Here is a 13,963-nt window from a genome sequence, read left to right as displayed (position 1 = left end):
TTTGTCTTGGTCCTTCTTCATATTCGCACTGCCTGTCCACTTTGTCTTTGTTCCTTCCGTCTTGCTTCCTCGTGCAGTGCGTTCCTCTCTCTCTCTCTCTCTCTCTTTCGCTCTTCTTTCCGTCCAATATCTCGTCGTCGCGTCCAGTAATCTTGTTTTAGTGAGAAAATCCCTGAATATAAATGAGAAAGAAAACTGCCCACGCATTCTTTATCAGCTTCTGTCTGTCTGTCTGTCTGTCTGTCTGTCTGTCCGTATTTCTATCTATCTGTCTCTATATCAATCTATCCATCTGTCTGTATCTGCCTCCCATATCTATCTGAATATATCTGTCCGTCTGTCTGTCTATGTCTGTCTGTCTGTCTGTTTTTATCTGTCTGTCTGTTGCCTGACCCCCCATTCTGTGAGGGGTGGCCACAACAAAAGGGCCTCCGGGCATTAACATCCCTACTCATTAACGACTCCTTGCGACACCACCCTCACATACATACATACATACATATACATACATGCATTCATTCATTCATTCATACATACATACATACACATTCATTCATTCATTCATTCATACATACATACATTCATACATACATACATACATACACATACATACATACACACATTCATTCATTCATTCATTCATACATACACACATTCATTCATACATACATACGTACACACATTCATACATACATACACATACATACATACATACATACGTACATATATACACATTCTGATCTTTCCACCTCGTTCTCCCTCTCCTTCTCTCCGACCACCTCTCTCTCCCACGTATTCCCTGCGAGTCGTGACAGGGAGCGAGAATTGGCTACCCCACCGCCCAGCATTTGTGTTGTAAGGTGGTATTATAAAGGAGTTAGAATGAGGGGGTGAGAATGAGGAGCTAAGTGTGGGAAATTGAGTTAGGGTGATTTAGAATGATTAGTTGATTTGAGTTAGAATGATGAGTTAATTGAGTTAGGATGATGAGATGAGAGTGATGAGTTGGAGAGTTAGAGTGATGAGTTATGTTAGAATGATGAGATTATCTGAGTTAGAATGACAAGTTAAGTTTGATGATCTTATCTGTGCTAGAATGATGAGTTAAGTAAGGATGATGACTTGATCTGAGTTAGAATGATGCGTTGATCAGAGTTAGAATGATGACCTGAAATGAGGTAGAATGGTGAGTTAATACGAGTAGAATGATGAGTTAATTTGAGTTAGAATGATGAGTTATTATGAGTTAGAATGATGAGTTAATTTGAGTTAGAATGATGAGTTAATTTGAGTTAGAATGATGAGTTAATATGAGTTAGAATGATGAGTTAATATGAGGTAGAATGATGAGTTGATATGAGGTAGAATGATGAGTTGATATGAGATAGAATGATGAGTTAATATGAGTTAGAATGATGAGTTGATATGAGGTAGAATGATGAGTTAATATGAGTTAGAATGATGAGTTGATATGAGGTAGAATGATGAGTTAATATGAGTTAGAATGATGAGTTAATATGAGGTAGAATGATGAGTTAATATGAGTTAGAATGATGAGTTAATATGAGTTAGAATGATGAGTTGATATGAGGTAGAATGATGAGTTAATATGAGGTAGAATGATGAGCTGATCTGAGTTAGGATGATGAGTGAGAAGAATGAAATTGATCGAAGTTAAAATGATATGTTAGAATGAGTTAGACTATTAAAGTATGTCAGAATGAGAAGCTGAAATGAGTTAGAATGATGAGATAATTTAGAATGATTTTTTTTTTTTTTTTTTTTTTTAGTTAGGATGATCAATGTAATTTTTGGATTGACCCCTAATTGCAAAAATAATAAGCCTGTTTTCTTTATTTTTTCTTTATTTTCTTTATTTCTTTATATAAGGTATCTTAATTTGTGCCCAAATAATTCTCTCCAGCATAACAGGTAGGTATTGGTGTTTGTAGTGTTTGTCTGTGTTTTTCTGTCTGTCTTTTTGTCTGTCCGTCAGTCTTATGTCACTCTAGTCTGCCTCTGTGTGTGTGTGTGTGTGTGTGTGTGTGTGTGTGTGTGTGTGTGTGTGTGTGTGTGTGTGTGTAGGAAAGTCATAGGTCAAAGGTTAAAGACGCTGGAGTGATGAAAATATCAAGCCTCAGCGGGCGGTTGTCCCCCGTCTCTCTCTCTCTCTCTCTCTCTCTCTCTCTCTCTCTCGTAGGAATGAGTCGAAATTATTAGTCCTTCACGTGAATTAAAAAAGAAAAAAAAAAAACTACAAGGAATGATACCCTCGTCTCAAGATATATTTTTATTTTTGGTAATGAGACCTGGGCAGTAAAGGAAGAGGATATTCGTAGGCTCAAACGTACAGAAATAGCGTTGATTAGATGGATGTGCAGTGCGTCCTTGAATGCGAGGCCTGGAGTGGCTGGGTTTACGATGGAAGAGTTGAGAGGAGGGATGAGGCTGGAGTGTATTGGTGATGTGATGAGGAGAGGTAGATTGCGATAGTTTGGAAGGAAGGATGGAACTGGGATGTATTGGTGTTGTGATGAGGAGGTGTAGATTGAGATGGTTTGTGCATGTGAAGAGGATGAGGGGTGACAATTGGGTGCGGAAAGTGAGAAGTGTGCACGTCGGGGGTAGGGTTGCGGGAGGCAGACCGAAAAAGACCTGGGATGATGTCAAAGAGTGTGTCTGAAGGGATAAGGGACTGAATAGGGAAGTTGCCAGAGATCGAGCAGCGCCATTAGGTGATCAAAGCCGACGCATGCACGGATATGGAGCCTTTATAAACGATTCAATACGGTAATTTATTTATGAACGATACAAAACGATTATTTATTTAGTATATCGGAATAAATTACAATCCCTCACTCAAATTCAAAACACAACACTATGTATTTCCGCCATGAGAGTTTATGACCAAAGTTTAGGTGGGAAGTTCAAATTATTCTTGGTCTGGTTAGCGAAGGAGTTTGTCGGTAATTTCAAGGCGGGTAATCTGGCTTAATGTAACTCAAACACTGGCTCATCACACACACACACACACACACACACACACACACACACACACACACACACAGGTTAAGTACAGTCTTCAGGAGATGGCAAAAATATATTGAAAAAAAAAAAAAAACAGGATTCTAGCTCATTAGGTTAACTTTAATAAAAATCTTCAGGAGGTGCCAAGAATTAAATGAAAAATTAAAGAATAATGTTATAGAAATAAAGGAAGAGACTGTAAATAAAGGAGAGGTTATCTTTACTAAGTGTCTGAGTGATTTATCAGCCTTCCGTCCTTCTTACCTGACCCACACCTTTCATCCTAGGACTCACCTTCAGGCTCCTAGGACTCACTGTTGCTAAATAGTATCGTCTGGCGTTAGCTGCAGTATTGCTAGAGTTGATCCTACCATGAGAGAGGTAGTAGCATCAGTATCAACACTCTCAAGCGTATAACTCAGCTCAGTAATATGGCGTTCGCTGGGTTACAATACTGTACCCTTTTCACTCGAACTTGGCCTAAAATTGCCCTCTCTCCATCTTGAATGCTGAGATGTAGCAGAGAAATGGGCCCCTCACTCATCCACTCACCAGTCAAGCCCCTGGAATCTACAACAGAGCGAAGTGAAACAGAAATATAACGAAATGAAATGAAACAGTACTGTTACAACGAAGAGGGAGGGAAATATACAACTGAGCGAAATGAAACGGAGATAACAACGAAATAAAATGAAACGCGGTGAAGCCACAGCGAAGAGGGGTGGAAAAACAAGTCTCCCTCAACACAGAGCACGGCGTTTGGACCCTTAGACTTTTATGAAGACGCCAGGCAAGGGTTTTCGAAGGAGGCGTAAGAAGTTTGATATGAGAGGCAGGTTAAAGTGAGGGCTTGATTGAGTGGCGCTTGTCCGGGGCAGGTGATAAAAGAGAGAGAGAGAGAGAGAGAGGGAGGGAGGGAGGGAGAGAGAGAGAGAGAGAGAGAATTAGTGGAAGTAGACTAGGGGTAACTTCAAGAATGAGAGAGAGAGAGAGAGAGAGAGAGAGAGAGAGAGAGAGAGAATTAATGGAAGTAGACTTGGGGCAAACTTGAGAGAGAGAGAGAGAGAGAGAGAGAGAGAGAGAGAGAGAGAGAGAGAATTAGTGGAAGTAGACTAGGGGTAACTTCAAGAATGAGAGAGAGAGAGAGAGAGAGAGAGAGAGAATTAGTGGAAGTAGACTAGGGGTAACTTCAAGAATGAGAGAGAGAGAGAGAGAGAGAGAGAGAGAGAGAGAGAGAGAGAGAGAGAGAGAATTAGTGGAAGTAGACTAGGGGTAACTTCAAGAATGAGAGAGAGAGAGAGAGAAAGAGAGAGAGAGAGAGAAAGAGAGAGAGAGAGAGAGAAAGAGAGAGAGAGAGAGAGAGAAAGAGAGAGAGAGAGAGAGAGAAAGAGAGAGAGAGAGAGAATTAGTGGAAGTAGACTAGGGGTAACTTCAAGAATGAGAGAGAGAGAGAGAGAGAGAGAGGTGCGATTAATGGAAGTGGGCTTGGGGAACACTTGAAGATTATGTGTGTGTGAGAGAGAGAGAGAGAGAGAGTGAGTGATGGAAGCAAACTTGGGGCACTGTTGAAGGAGGTGGAGGAGGAGGGGAGAGTGGGTGGAGAGAGAGAGAGAGAAGGGAAGATTGATCGCTGAGAGTGGGCGGACAGGAGTGGAAGGGGAGGTTGTGGCCGAGTGGATAGGCAAGTGGAGAGGGGGACCTAACACCTTTTCCTTAGCGATTTATTTTTGGATATGGCTGGTTAATATCCTTTTATATTTTAGGCAGAGTTTGGTGATACAGGAAGGATTTATGTAACGCAGAAGAGGCAGAAAGGTGTAGTAAGCAAAATGAGTCGCTTAGGAAAAGGTGTTAGGGAGCTTCAATATAGTGGTCTTCTGTCAGATTGAACGCGAGATCAAGGCCAGAAAAGAGCTGTTAAAGGTAATAGTCTTTGGTTTAAGTTTATGTCTATTTTCCTCAACATCCACCAACTTGCGATTAAATCATCATCATCAGTTGCGACCACAAAATCCACCAAGTCATAAAAGGAACATCGTCATCATCATCATCATCATCATCATCATCACCATCACCATCATCATCATCAGTCGCGACCACAAAATCCACCAGCATGCAATAAAATCATCATCATCATCAACAGCATCATCATCATCATCACACCAGTCCTGACTCACAGCCCTAGCATTTATGAACGATGGATACTAATTCCCAGTCGGTGACATGTGAAGGTACGTAGTACGGAAGAACACTGTTAAGCCTCAGGTAATGGACTATCTAGATCAGCATTAAGAGTCGTAAGCATTAGAGAGAGAGAGAGAGAGAGAGAGAGAGAGAGAGAGACAGACAGACAGACAGACAGACAGAGAGAGAGACAGAGAGACGAATCGTGTGGCTCAAGAAACGTGAAGTTGTAAAGGAAGTGTGTGTGTGTGTGTGTGGGAGGGGGAGGGGGAAAGTGGACAGAAGAGGTTGTGTGAAGTCGCGAGGAGGAGGGAAGGGAGAGAGTGTAAAGGAAGGAGAGCGAGTGTGAGGGAGAAAGCGTGATGGGATGGAGTGTGGCGAGGAGGGAGAGTATGAGGGAGGGGAATGTATGGATGGAGTGTCAGGGAGTGAGGGGAGTGAGTGTGAGGAGGGGAGAGGGTGTGGGAGGAAGGAGAGTTGGGGGAGGGAAGCGAGCATGAGGGAGGAAGTTAAATGAGAGTGGTGAAAGAGGGAGAAGGAAGTGAGAGGAGACGTGGGAGGGAGGGAGGTTGAGAAAGGGACGTGGAAGGGAGAATGAGGAGAAAGGAGGCGTGAAAAGGAGGGAGGGAAGGGCGGGGAAAGGAGGGAGGGAGTCTGAGGAGAGGATGGGAGGGAGGGAGGGGGAGGGAAAGGAGGACTGGGGAGTAAGGGAGGGTAAGGGTGAACGGCCTGGCTTTGCAGGGAGAAGTCGAACACTCTTGCAAAAAAGGTAAGCGAAGTGGAAAGCATCAGGCACAGGAAACCAAGATACACGCACCTTAAAGATTATATTATTTTTTGTATATGTGGGCAGAGGGCAATATAAAAGTAATTGGTACGAAAATTTTCATCCCCTTCAGCACCATGACGCATATTTATCTTATTTATTTATTTATTTTTGATTGCTAATGAGGGAGTTAATTCAGCTCTGGGAACTTTCGTAGTGAATGGAGAACAAGCATTACCCTTTCTGTACAGTATCGCCTTTTTTTTATTCGTTCATTAGTACGAAGCCAAAGTGTGGATCTGTGACCTTTGCGACTGTGAGCTGGTAGGCGGAGGAGGGTACGCAGAAGACCCGCCCAGTAATAAGAATGCATGTCGTCATTATCATCATCATCATCATCATCATCATCGTCACCACCACCATCATCATCATCATCATCATCATCATCATCATCATTATCATCACTACCACCACCACCATCATCATCATCATCGTCATCATCATCATCATCATCATCATCATCATCATCATTTTCGTCACCACCACCACCGCCATCATCATCATCATCATCATCATCATCATCATCATCATCATCATCACATGCGCTCCATTTACCCCGAGTCCCTCCATCTAACATCGCATGAGAGTAAGGTAAAAACGTATCATTAAGGTAAAGCATTGTGGTAGGCGGTGAGCACCCGTTGGTCGGCCTGTTACGGGTGCTTCATTATTCATTCACCTCATCAGAAATGTTTCCACTCGACGCGGCAGGAATTAGTAATGTTATTTATGCGTAAAACCAGGGGAGGGAGGAGGAGGAGGGCCCCCCACCTGCTGTGTACCGCCATCTCCGCCACACCGCACCACCCTCCCTGCCTTCCTGAGCCTTTTTTATGCCTTTCCCTTCCTCGCCCTGCCTTTCCCTGCCTCTCCCTTCCTCGCCCTGCCTTTCCTTGCCTCTCTTTGCCTCGCCCTGCTTCTCTCTTTTCCTCACCCTGCCTCTTCTTACATCTCCCTGCCTTTCCTTGCCTTCCCCTGTATCCACCCGCTTTTCCTTGCCTCTCACTCCTTCTCCTGTCTTTCCCTGCCTCATCCTGCCTCCCCTTGCCTCGGCCTGCTTTCCCGTCTTTTTCTGCTAATTTCTGCTTTTCCCTGCCTCACCTTTACCTGCCCTACCGCTCCTTAGCCTAGCCCTACCTCTCCCTCCATGCCTGTCTTCCTCTCTTCCTGCCAGTTTCTGTCGCCCTGCCTCTCCCTGTCCTCCCCTGCCTCACTTTGTCCCACATTCCTCTGTCCTTCTTGCTTGTCTCTCCCTGCCGCCCCGCCTCACCTTGTCCAAATCTGTCCTCACCTTTCTTCCATATGTCCTTCCTGTCCTGCCCTGCCCTGCGTTGTATTGTGTTGTTTTGTCCTGCCGTGTCCTGTCCTACTCTTCCTTGCCCTGCTTTGCCCTGCCCTGCCCTGTTGTGTCTTGCCTTCCCTCATTCTTTTCTGTCCTTCCCTGTCCTGTCCTGAATCACCTTGCCCAACCCTTCCCTTCCCTTCCCTACCTTTCCCTTTCCTTTCCTTTTCTTTCCTTCCCTTCCCTGCCCTGCCCTGCCTTGCCCTACGCCACTCCACCTCCTCACAGCCCTTGTCCAAAAGGTGTATTCGAAAGGTATAAAAAGGTATGATGCTGATTGCTTTCATTTTTGCCCTGAACACTGCATTTATTCTCTCTCTCTCTCTCTCTCTCTCTCTCTCCTCCTCCTCCTCCTCCTCCTCCTCCTCCTCATGTCATCGCATTTTTTGAAGTGCCACTCCATTCTTAACTTCTCCCCTCAGCTTTTTTCTTCTTTCCCCTCATCCTCGTCCTTCCTCTCCTTCTTTCCGCATTCCCTTCACGCCCTACATAGTCGTCATTTTCTTTCATCTTTCCTCCAGTCTTCATTTCCCTTCATCTTTCTCTGTCGTCATTTTCCTTCCTCTTTCCCTTTGTCTTCATTTTCCTTCATCTTTCCTCCAGTCTGTATTTTCCTTCATCTTTCCTTTAGTCTTCATTTTCCTTCATCTTTCCTTTAGTCTTCATTTTCCTTCATCTTTACTCTTCATTTTCCCTCATTTTTCCTCCAATCTTCATTTTCCTTCATCTTTCCTCCAGTCTTCATTTTCCTTCATCTTTCTCTTTGTCGTCATTTTCCTTCATATTTCTCTTTGTCTTCATTTTCCTTTATCTTTCTCTTTGTCGTCATTTTCCTTCATCTTTCTCTTTGTCTTCATTTTCCTTCATCTTTCCTCCAGTCTTCATTTTCCTTCATCTTTAGTCCTCATTTTCCTTCATCTTTAGTCCTCATTTTCCTTCATCTTTACTCTTCATTTTCCTTCATTTTTCCTCCATCCTTCATTTTCCTTCATCTTTCTCTTTGTCGTCATTTTCCTTCATCTTTACTCTTCATTTTCCTTCATTTTTCCTCCATCCTTCATTTTCCTTCATCTTTCTCTTTGTCGTCATTTTCCTTCATCTTTACTCTTCATTTTCCTTCATTTTTCCTCCATCCTTCATTTTCCTTCATCTTTCTCTTTGTCGTCATTTTCCTTCATCTTTCCCTTAGTCTTCATTTTCCTTCATCTTTAGTCCTCATTTTCCTTCATCTTTACTCTTCATTTTCCATCATCTTTCTCTTAGTCTTCATTTTCCATCATCTTTCTCTTTGTCTTCATTTTCTTTCATCTTTCCCTTAGTCTTCATTTTCCTTCCTCTTTCCTTCATCTTTCCTCCAGTCTTCATTTTCCTTCGTCTTTTTCTTCATTCTTCATTTTCCTTCATCTTTTTCTTCATTCTTCATTTCCCTTCATCTTTCCTCCAGTCTTCATTTTCCTTCATCTTTTTCTTCATTCTTCATTTTCCTTCATCTTTCCTCCAGTCTTCATTTTCCTTCATCTTTCCTCTTCCTCACGCCACATACCTTCATCTTTCCTCTTCCTCTCACCACTTTATCTTTCCTCTTCCTCACACCACATACCTTCATCTTTCCTCTTCCTCTCACTTACCTTCATCTTTCCTCTTCCTCACATCACGTACCTTCATCTTTCCTCTTCCTCACATCACGTACCTTCATCTTTCCTCTTCCTCACATCACGTACCTTCATCTTTCCTCTTCCTCACATCACGTACCTTCATCTTTCCTCTTCCTCACATCACGTACCTTCATCTTTCCTCTTCCTCTCACCACTTCATCTTTCCTCTTCCTCACATCACTTACCTTCATCTTTCCTCTTCCTCTCACCTCTTCATCTTTCCTCTTCCTCTCACCTCTTCATCTTTCCTCTTCCTCTCACCTCTTCATCTTTCCTCTTCCTCTCACCTCTTCATCTTTCCTCTTCCTCTCACCTCTTCATCTTTCCTCTTCCTCTCACCTCTTCATCTTTCCTCTTCCTCTCACCTCTTCATCTTTCCTCTTCCTCTCACCACTTCATCTTTCCTTTTCCTCTCACCTCTTACCTTCATCTTTCCTCTTCCTCTCACCTCTTACCTTCCTCTTTCCTCTTCCTCTCACCTCTTACCTTCATCTTTCCTCTTCCTCACACCACTTACCTTCATCTTTCCTCTTCCTCTCACCTCTTACCTTCATCTTTCCTCTTCCTCTCACCTCTTACCTTCATCTTTCCTCTTCCTCACACCACTTACCTTCATCTTTCCTCTTCCTCACACCACCTAACCTCATCTTTCCTCTTCCTCACACCACCTAACTTCATCTTTCCTCTTTCCTCACACCATTCCTCATCTTTCCTCTTCCTCTCACCATTCTTCATCTTTCCTCTTCCTCACACCAGTTACCTTCATCTTTCCTCCTCCTCATATCATTTACCTTCATCTTTCCTCTTCCTCTCACCACTTCATCTTTCCTCTTCCTCACATCACTTACCTTCATCTTTCCTCTTCCTCTCACCTCTTACCTTCATCTTTCCTCTTCCTCACATCACCTTCATCTTTCCTCTTCCTCTCACCTCTTACCTTCATCTTTCCTCTTCCTCTCACCTCTTACCTTCATCTTTCCTCTTCCTCACACCACTTACCTTCATCTTTCCTCTTCCTCTCACTTACCTTCATCCTTCCTCTTCCTCTCACCATTTCATCTTTCCTCCTCCTCTCACCATTCCTCATCTTTCTTCCCTCATTCTGTCTTCCTCTTAACCCTCTTCATTAACCTCTTCAGTCTTTCTCATTTTTTCTCTTATCTTCAGACGATTTTACTCAGCATAGGGAAGACTTAGTAAAATAGGAAATGTCTTACCTAGTCTTGGTTAATCCCCAGACGATTTTATTCAGCTTGGGAAAGACTTAAAAGGAGAGAGAGAGAGTAACTTCTCCTTTCCTCTCTCCAATCGCGGGTTGCATTTTGATAGGGAGGAAAGGTGGTGGTTTCTCTCTCTCTCTCTCTCTCTCTCAAAATCGATATAAATATTGAGACAGACAAACGGAGAAGAGAGATAGAAATTTCACCCACACCAGTGAAGGAGATAGATAGATAGAGAGAGAGAGAGAGAGAGAGAGAGAGAGAGAGAGATTAACCCACACCCTTGAGACCAATCACAAGACCTAACTTCCTCAAAAGAATTCTTGGAGAGACCGACTCAAGATTCCGGGCTCCTATGACTCACTCTTAGATAGATAGACAGATAGATAGATAGACAAAGATACGATGGATGGGTAAATAGATGAATAGATAGGCAGATATTGATAGATAGATAGGGAGATGGATGGATGGATAGATAGATGGATAGATATAGAGATAGAAGAATGAGATAGACAAATATGGATAGATAGATAGATAGATAGACGGATATAGAGATAGATAAAGAAGGAAGTTTATACATGATATACGCTGCACCTTAAGATGTATTTGCCTTATAAAAACGATACTAAGAATAATTTATATATATATATATTTTTTTTTTAAACATCGATATCTTGGGTACAGAGATTTTTTTTTTTTTTAATTGTAAATGTACAGTCTAATGGGCTTATGGTAATGTGAGCAAGATTAAAGCTAGATCTCTCTCTCTCTCTCTCTCTCTCTCTCTCTCTCTCTCTCTCTCAAAAAAAAAAAAAAAATCTACTGTGCATATATATCAATTTGTCTGTCTCTTTTCACATACTATTTTCTACCGATTTCCCTCAAGTTTTTTTTTCAAATCCTGCAATGTACTGCTTCTGCTTCTCATTTTTCCCTGTACGGCTTATTGTCTGGGGACCAGGAATATGGGGAAGAGAGAACGTGGGATTTTGATACAAGTTTTGTGTGCTGTTTTAGTGTTCAAATAAGCAATAATATTTGTTTTAAAGCTGGATTTTTCTTTGTGGGACAGTAAGGTGTGTGTGATCTGAATATCTTAAATTTGTGACTCTCGATGGAACGCAAGAAAACGAAAAGAAAGAAAGAAAAAAGAAAAAGAAAGAGAGGGAGAGGCGACGTGGAACCAAATACCTTTTTTTTCTTTATTTACCATCTCTGTCCCTCTCTCTTTCTTTCCCTCTCTCTTTCATCTCTCTCTTCCCCACTCGTGTGCCTCATTCACTCTCCTTTCCCTCACTCTCTCCTCCCACACACCCTCTCTCGTTGCCGCAAGAGGGGAAGGGAAGTCGTGAATAAACAGTTGACTCCCACCTTCTTTACCTGGCGTTCTCTCTCTCTCTCTCTCTCTCTCTCTCTCTCTCTCTCTCAGGAAAAGGAGGCAAGAAAGAATATCATGAAACCATACAGGCTTTTATGTCATCATATTTACCATCTCTCTCTCTCTGTCTCCCTCCCCTCTCCCCCAGCTCTTAGCCAACCCCTCCCCCCTCCTCTCTCTCCTTCCCCTCGCTCACTCTCTCACTCTCTCTCACCCCACCAGGCCGCGCCAAGACCAAAAAGGAGGGCAGCAGTACCTGGACCCCGCCCGAATTCGACGAAGGCGTGGAGGACACCGTGACCGTCCTGGAGGGCGAGACGGCCACTCTGCCCTGTGTTGTCACCAAACTCAGAGGTCGATCGGTGCGTGTCTCTCTCTGGTTCACTTTTATTTTTCATTTTTTCAGGCTTTTGGGACTCTTTTCCTACGCTGTCTGGCGCTTTATTGCGTTATTTTTAATTTATATCGCCTTTCTTTACCGTTTGTTTACGTTGTCGGTTTCTCTGGTGAGTTTTTTTAAAGACTTTATGTACGCTTTCAGGTTCTTGGACGCGTTTTTTTTTTACCTCTTTCTTATTCCACTCTATTTTGCATGGCCACTAAGATTAGATTTTTGTTTAGTGGGTCTTTTTTCAATCATTCTTAGTTATGTTGCCCTTTTTCCTCAAGTTTTAGGCTTTCTTATGCTTCTTTAAAACTCTTTCTCTTATTTTTCGACACTCATGGTTAATCTCTTTCCTTTCTGCGTCATCAACAAGCTTACGGGACAATCAGAGGGTATTTTTCTTACAGGCTTTTTCTTTTCTTTTTTTATGCTCTTTTATTTATGATTTTAGTGTCTTTCCTTTGTTTTTCAGCCTCTTTTTTCCAATTTCCCATTCGTGTTGGTTCTTTCCCACTCTTTTATATTCATTCATGCACTTTTTTCACTTTCTGTCTATCTATCTATTGCCAGACGCCTTAATCCCGTAAAGGGTGACCACAAACAAATCGCCTCCATGTCGCCGTGTCCCCCGCCATTTCATTGCCCCGCTCCCAGCTCACACACCCCTCTCTCATATACCTCTCCACTCCATCCTTCCAGCTCATCCTTGGCCTCCCTCTCCCTCACGCATTCTAAGTCTTTCCCACCCTCCCCTACCCACCTGTCTTCTTCCCTATGCACACAGAATCTTCCTTACCCACGTAGAATATTCCTCCACGTTCTTTTTTTCCCTTTACCTTATTTTTTGGCCAAATTTTTCGTCTTTTTGCAGTTTATTTTACTAAGTGGCAGGATCAAACAGTTCTGTCTCCTTTCCATAGCACTTCTTCGTGATTAGCACCATATTCTAGTGTTAATTTATAGTTACAATTTAGCATTCAAGGAGGGGAGATGGCAATTTTAGGCCAAGTTAGAGTGAAAATGGTGTAGCTTCTCCACTTTTTCCTTTATGTGATGTTACCTGTATGTGATGTTACCTGTGTGTGATATTACCTGTGTGTGATGTTACCTGTATGTGATGTTACCTGTGTGTGATGTTACCTGTGTGTGATGTTACCTGTATGTGATGTTACCTGTATGTGATGTTACTTGTATGTGATGTTCCCTGTGTGTGATGTTACCGGTATGTGATGTTACTTTATGTGATGTTACCTGTATGTGATGTTACCGGTATGTGATGTTACCTTTATGTGATGTTACCTGTATGTGAAGTCAGGTGATGTGTTTCAGGTGTCGTGGATCAGACAGAAGGACCTCCACGTCATCTCAGCCAATCACCTCATCTTCACCTCAGACGACAGGTTCAAGGTAAGAGCAAGTCATGTCATTTCCATATTTTTTCTTGAGTCATGTCATTTCCATATTTTCTCTTGAGTCATGTCATTTCCATATTTTTTCTTGAGTCATGTCATTTCCATATTTTTTCTTGAGTCATGTCATTTACTTATTTTCTCCTGAGTCATGTCATTTCCATATTTTTTCTTGAGTCATGTCATTTCCATATTTTTTCTTGAGTCATGTCATTTCCTTATTTTTGCTCGAGTCATGTCATTTCCTTATTTTTGCTCGAGTCATATCTTTTACTTATTTTTCTGAAGTCATGTCTTTTACCTATTATTTACTTAACACAGTCTTGTCTTTTTCCTATTTTTCTCTCGCATAGTTACGTCTTTTACTTAGGGAGAGAGAAAGAAAGAGAGAGAGTGGAGGGGGTAGTTCTTTCAACCCTGTTACATATTATCTTTATTCTTGCTTTTTCCAGACGATTTTCTTTAATTTCGATGCATCTTTTCGAACTGGAAGGGTTGGAGATAATTTCACTGTTTTATAAATTAAGTTTTTAGTTA

The 13,963-nt window shown here is 42.3% G+C and overlaps 1 protein-coding gene across 1 annotated transcript in view; it reads left to right on the top strand.

The window, feature by feature from the left end:
- The first annotated feature begins 5,224 nt into the window (after positions 1–5,224).
- Positions 5,225–13,963, top strand: part of LOC145398960 (zwei Ig domain protein zig-8-like) — a 55,670-nt gene continuing 46,931 nt past the window's right edge. The window contains exons 1-3 of the mRNA XM_080271696.1: positions 5,225–5,258; positions 11,855–11,994; positions 13,347–13,424. Of these exons, the coding sequence (XP_080127822.1) occupies positions 5,225–5,258; positions 11,855–11,994; positions 13,347–13,424 (252 nt within the window). The remainder of the gene's footprint in view (positions 5,259–11,854; positions 11,995–13,346; positions 13,425–13,963) is intronic.

Source organism: Coenobita brevimanus, chromosome 5 (genome assembly GCF_032717465.1).
Source record: "Coenobita brevimanus isolate Jiangsu-jjx chromosome 5, ASM3271746v2, whole genome shotgun sequence".
Taxonomy (NCBI): Eukaryota; Metazoa; Arthropoda; class Malacostraca; order Decapoda; family Coenobitidae; genus Coenobita; species Coenobita brevimanus.
Note: the sequence above shows the minus strand (reverse complement) of the source record. Positions and strands in the feature narration are given on the sequence as shown.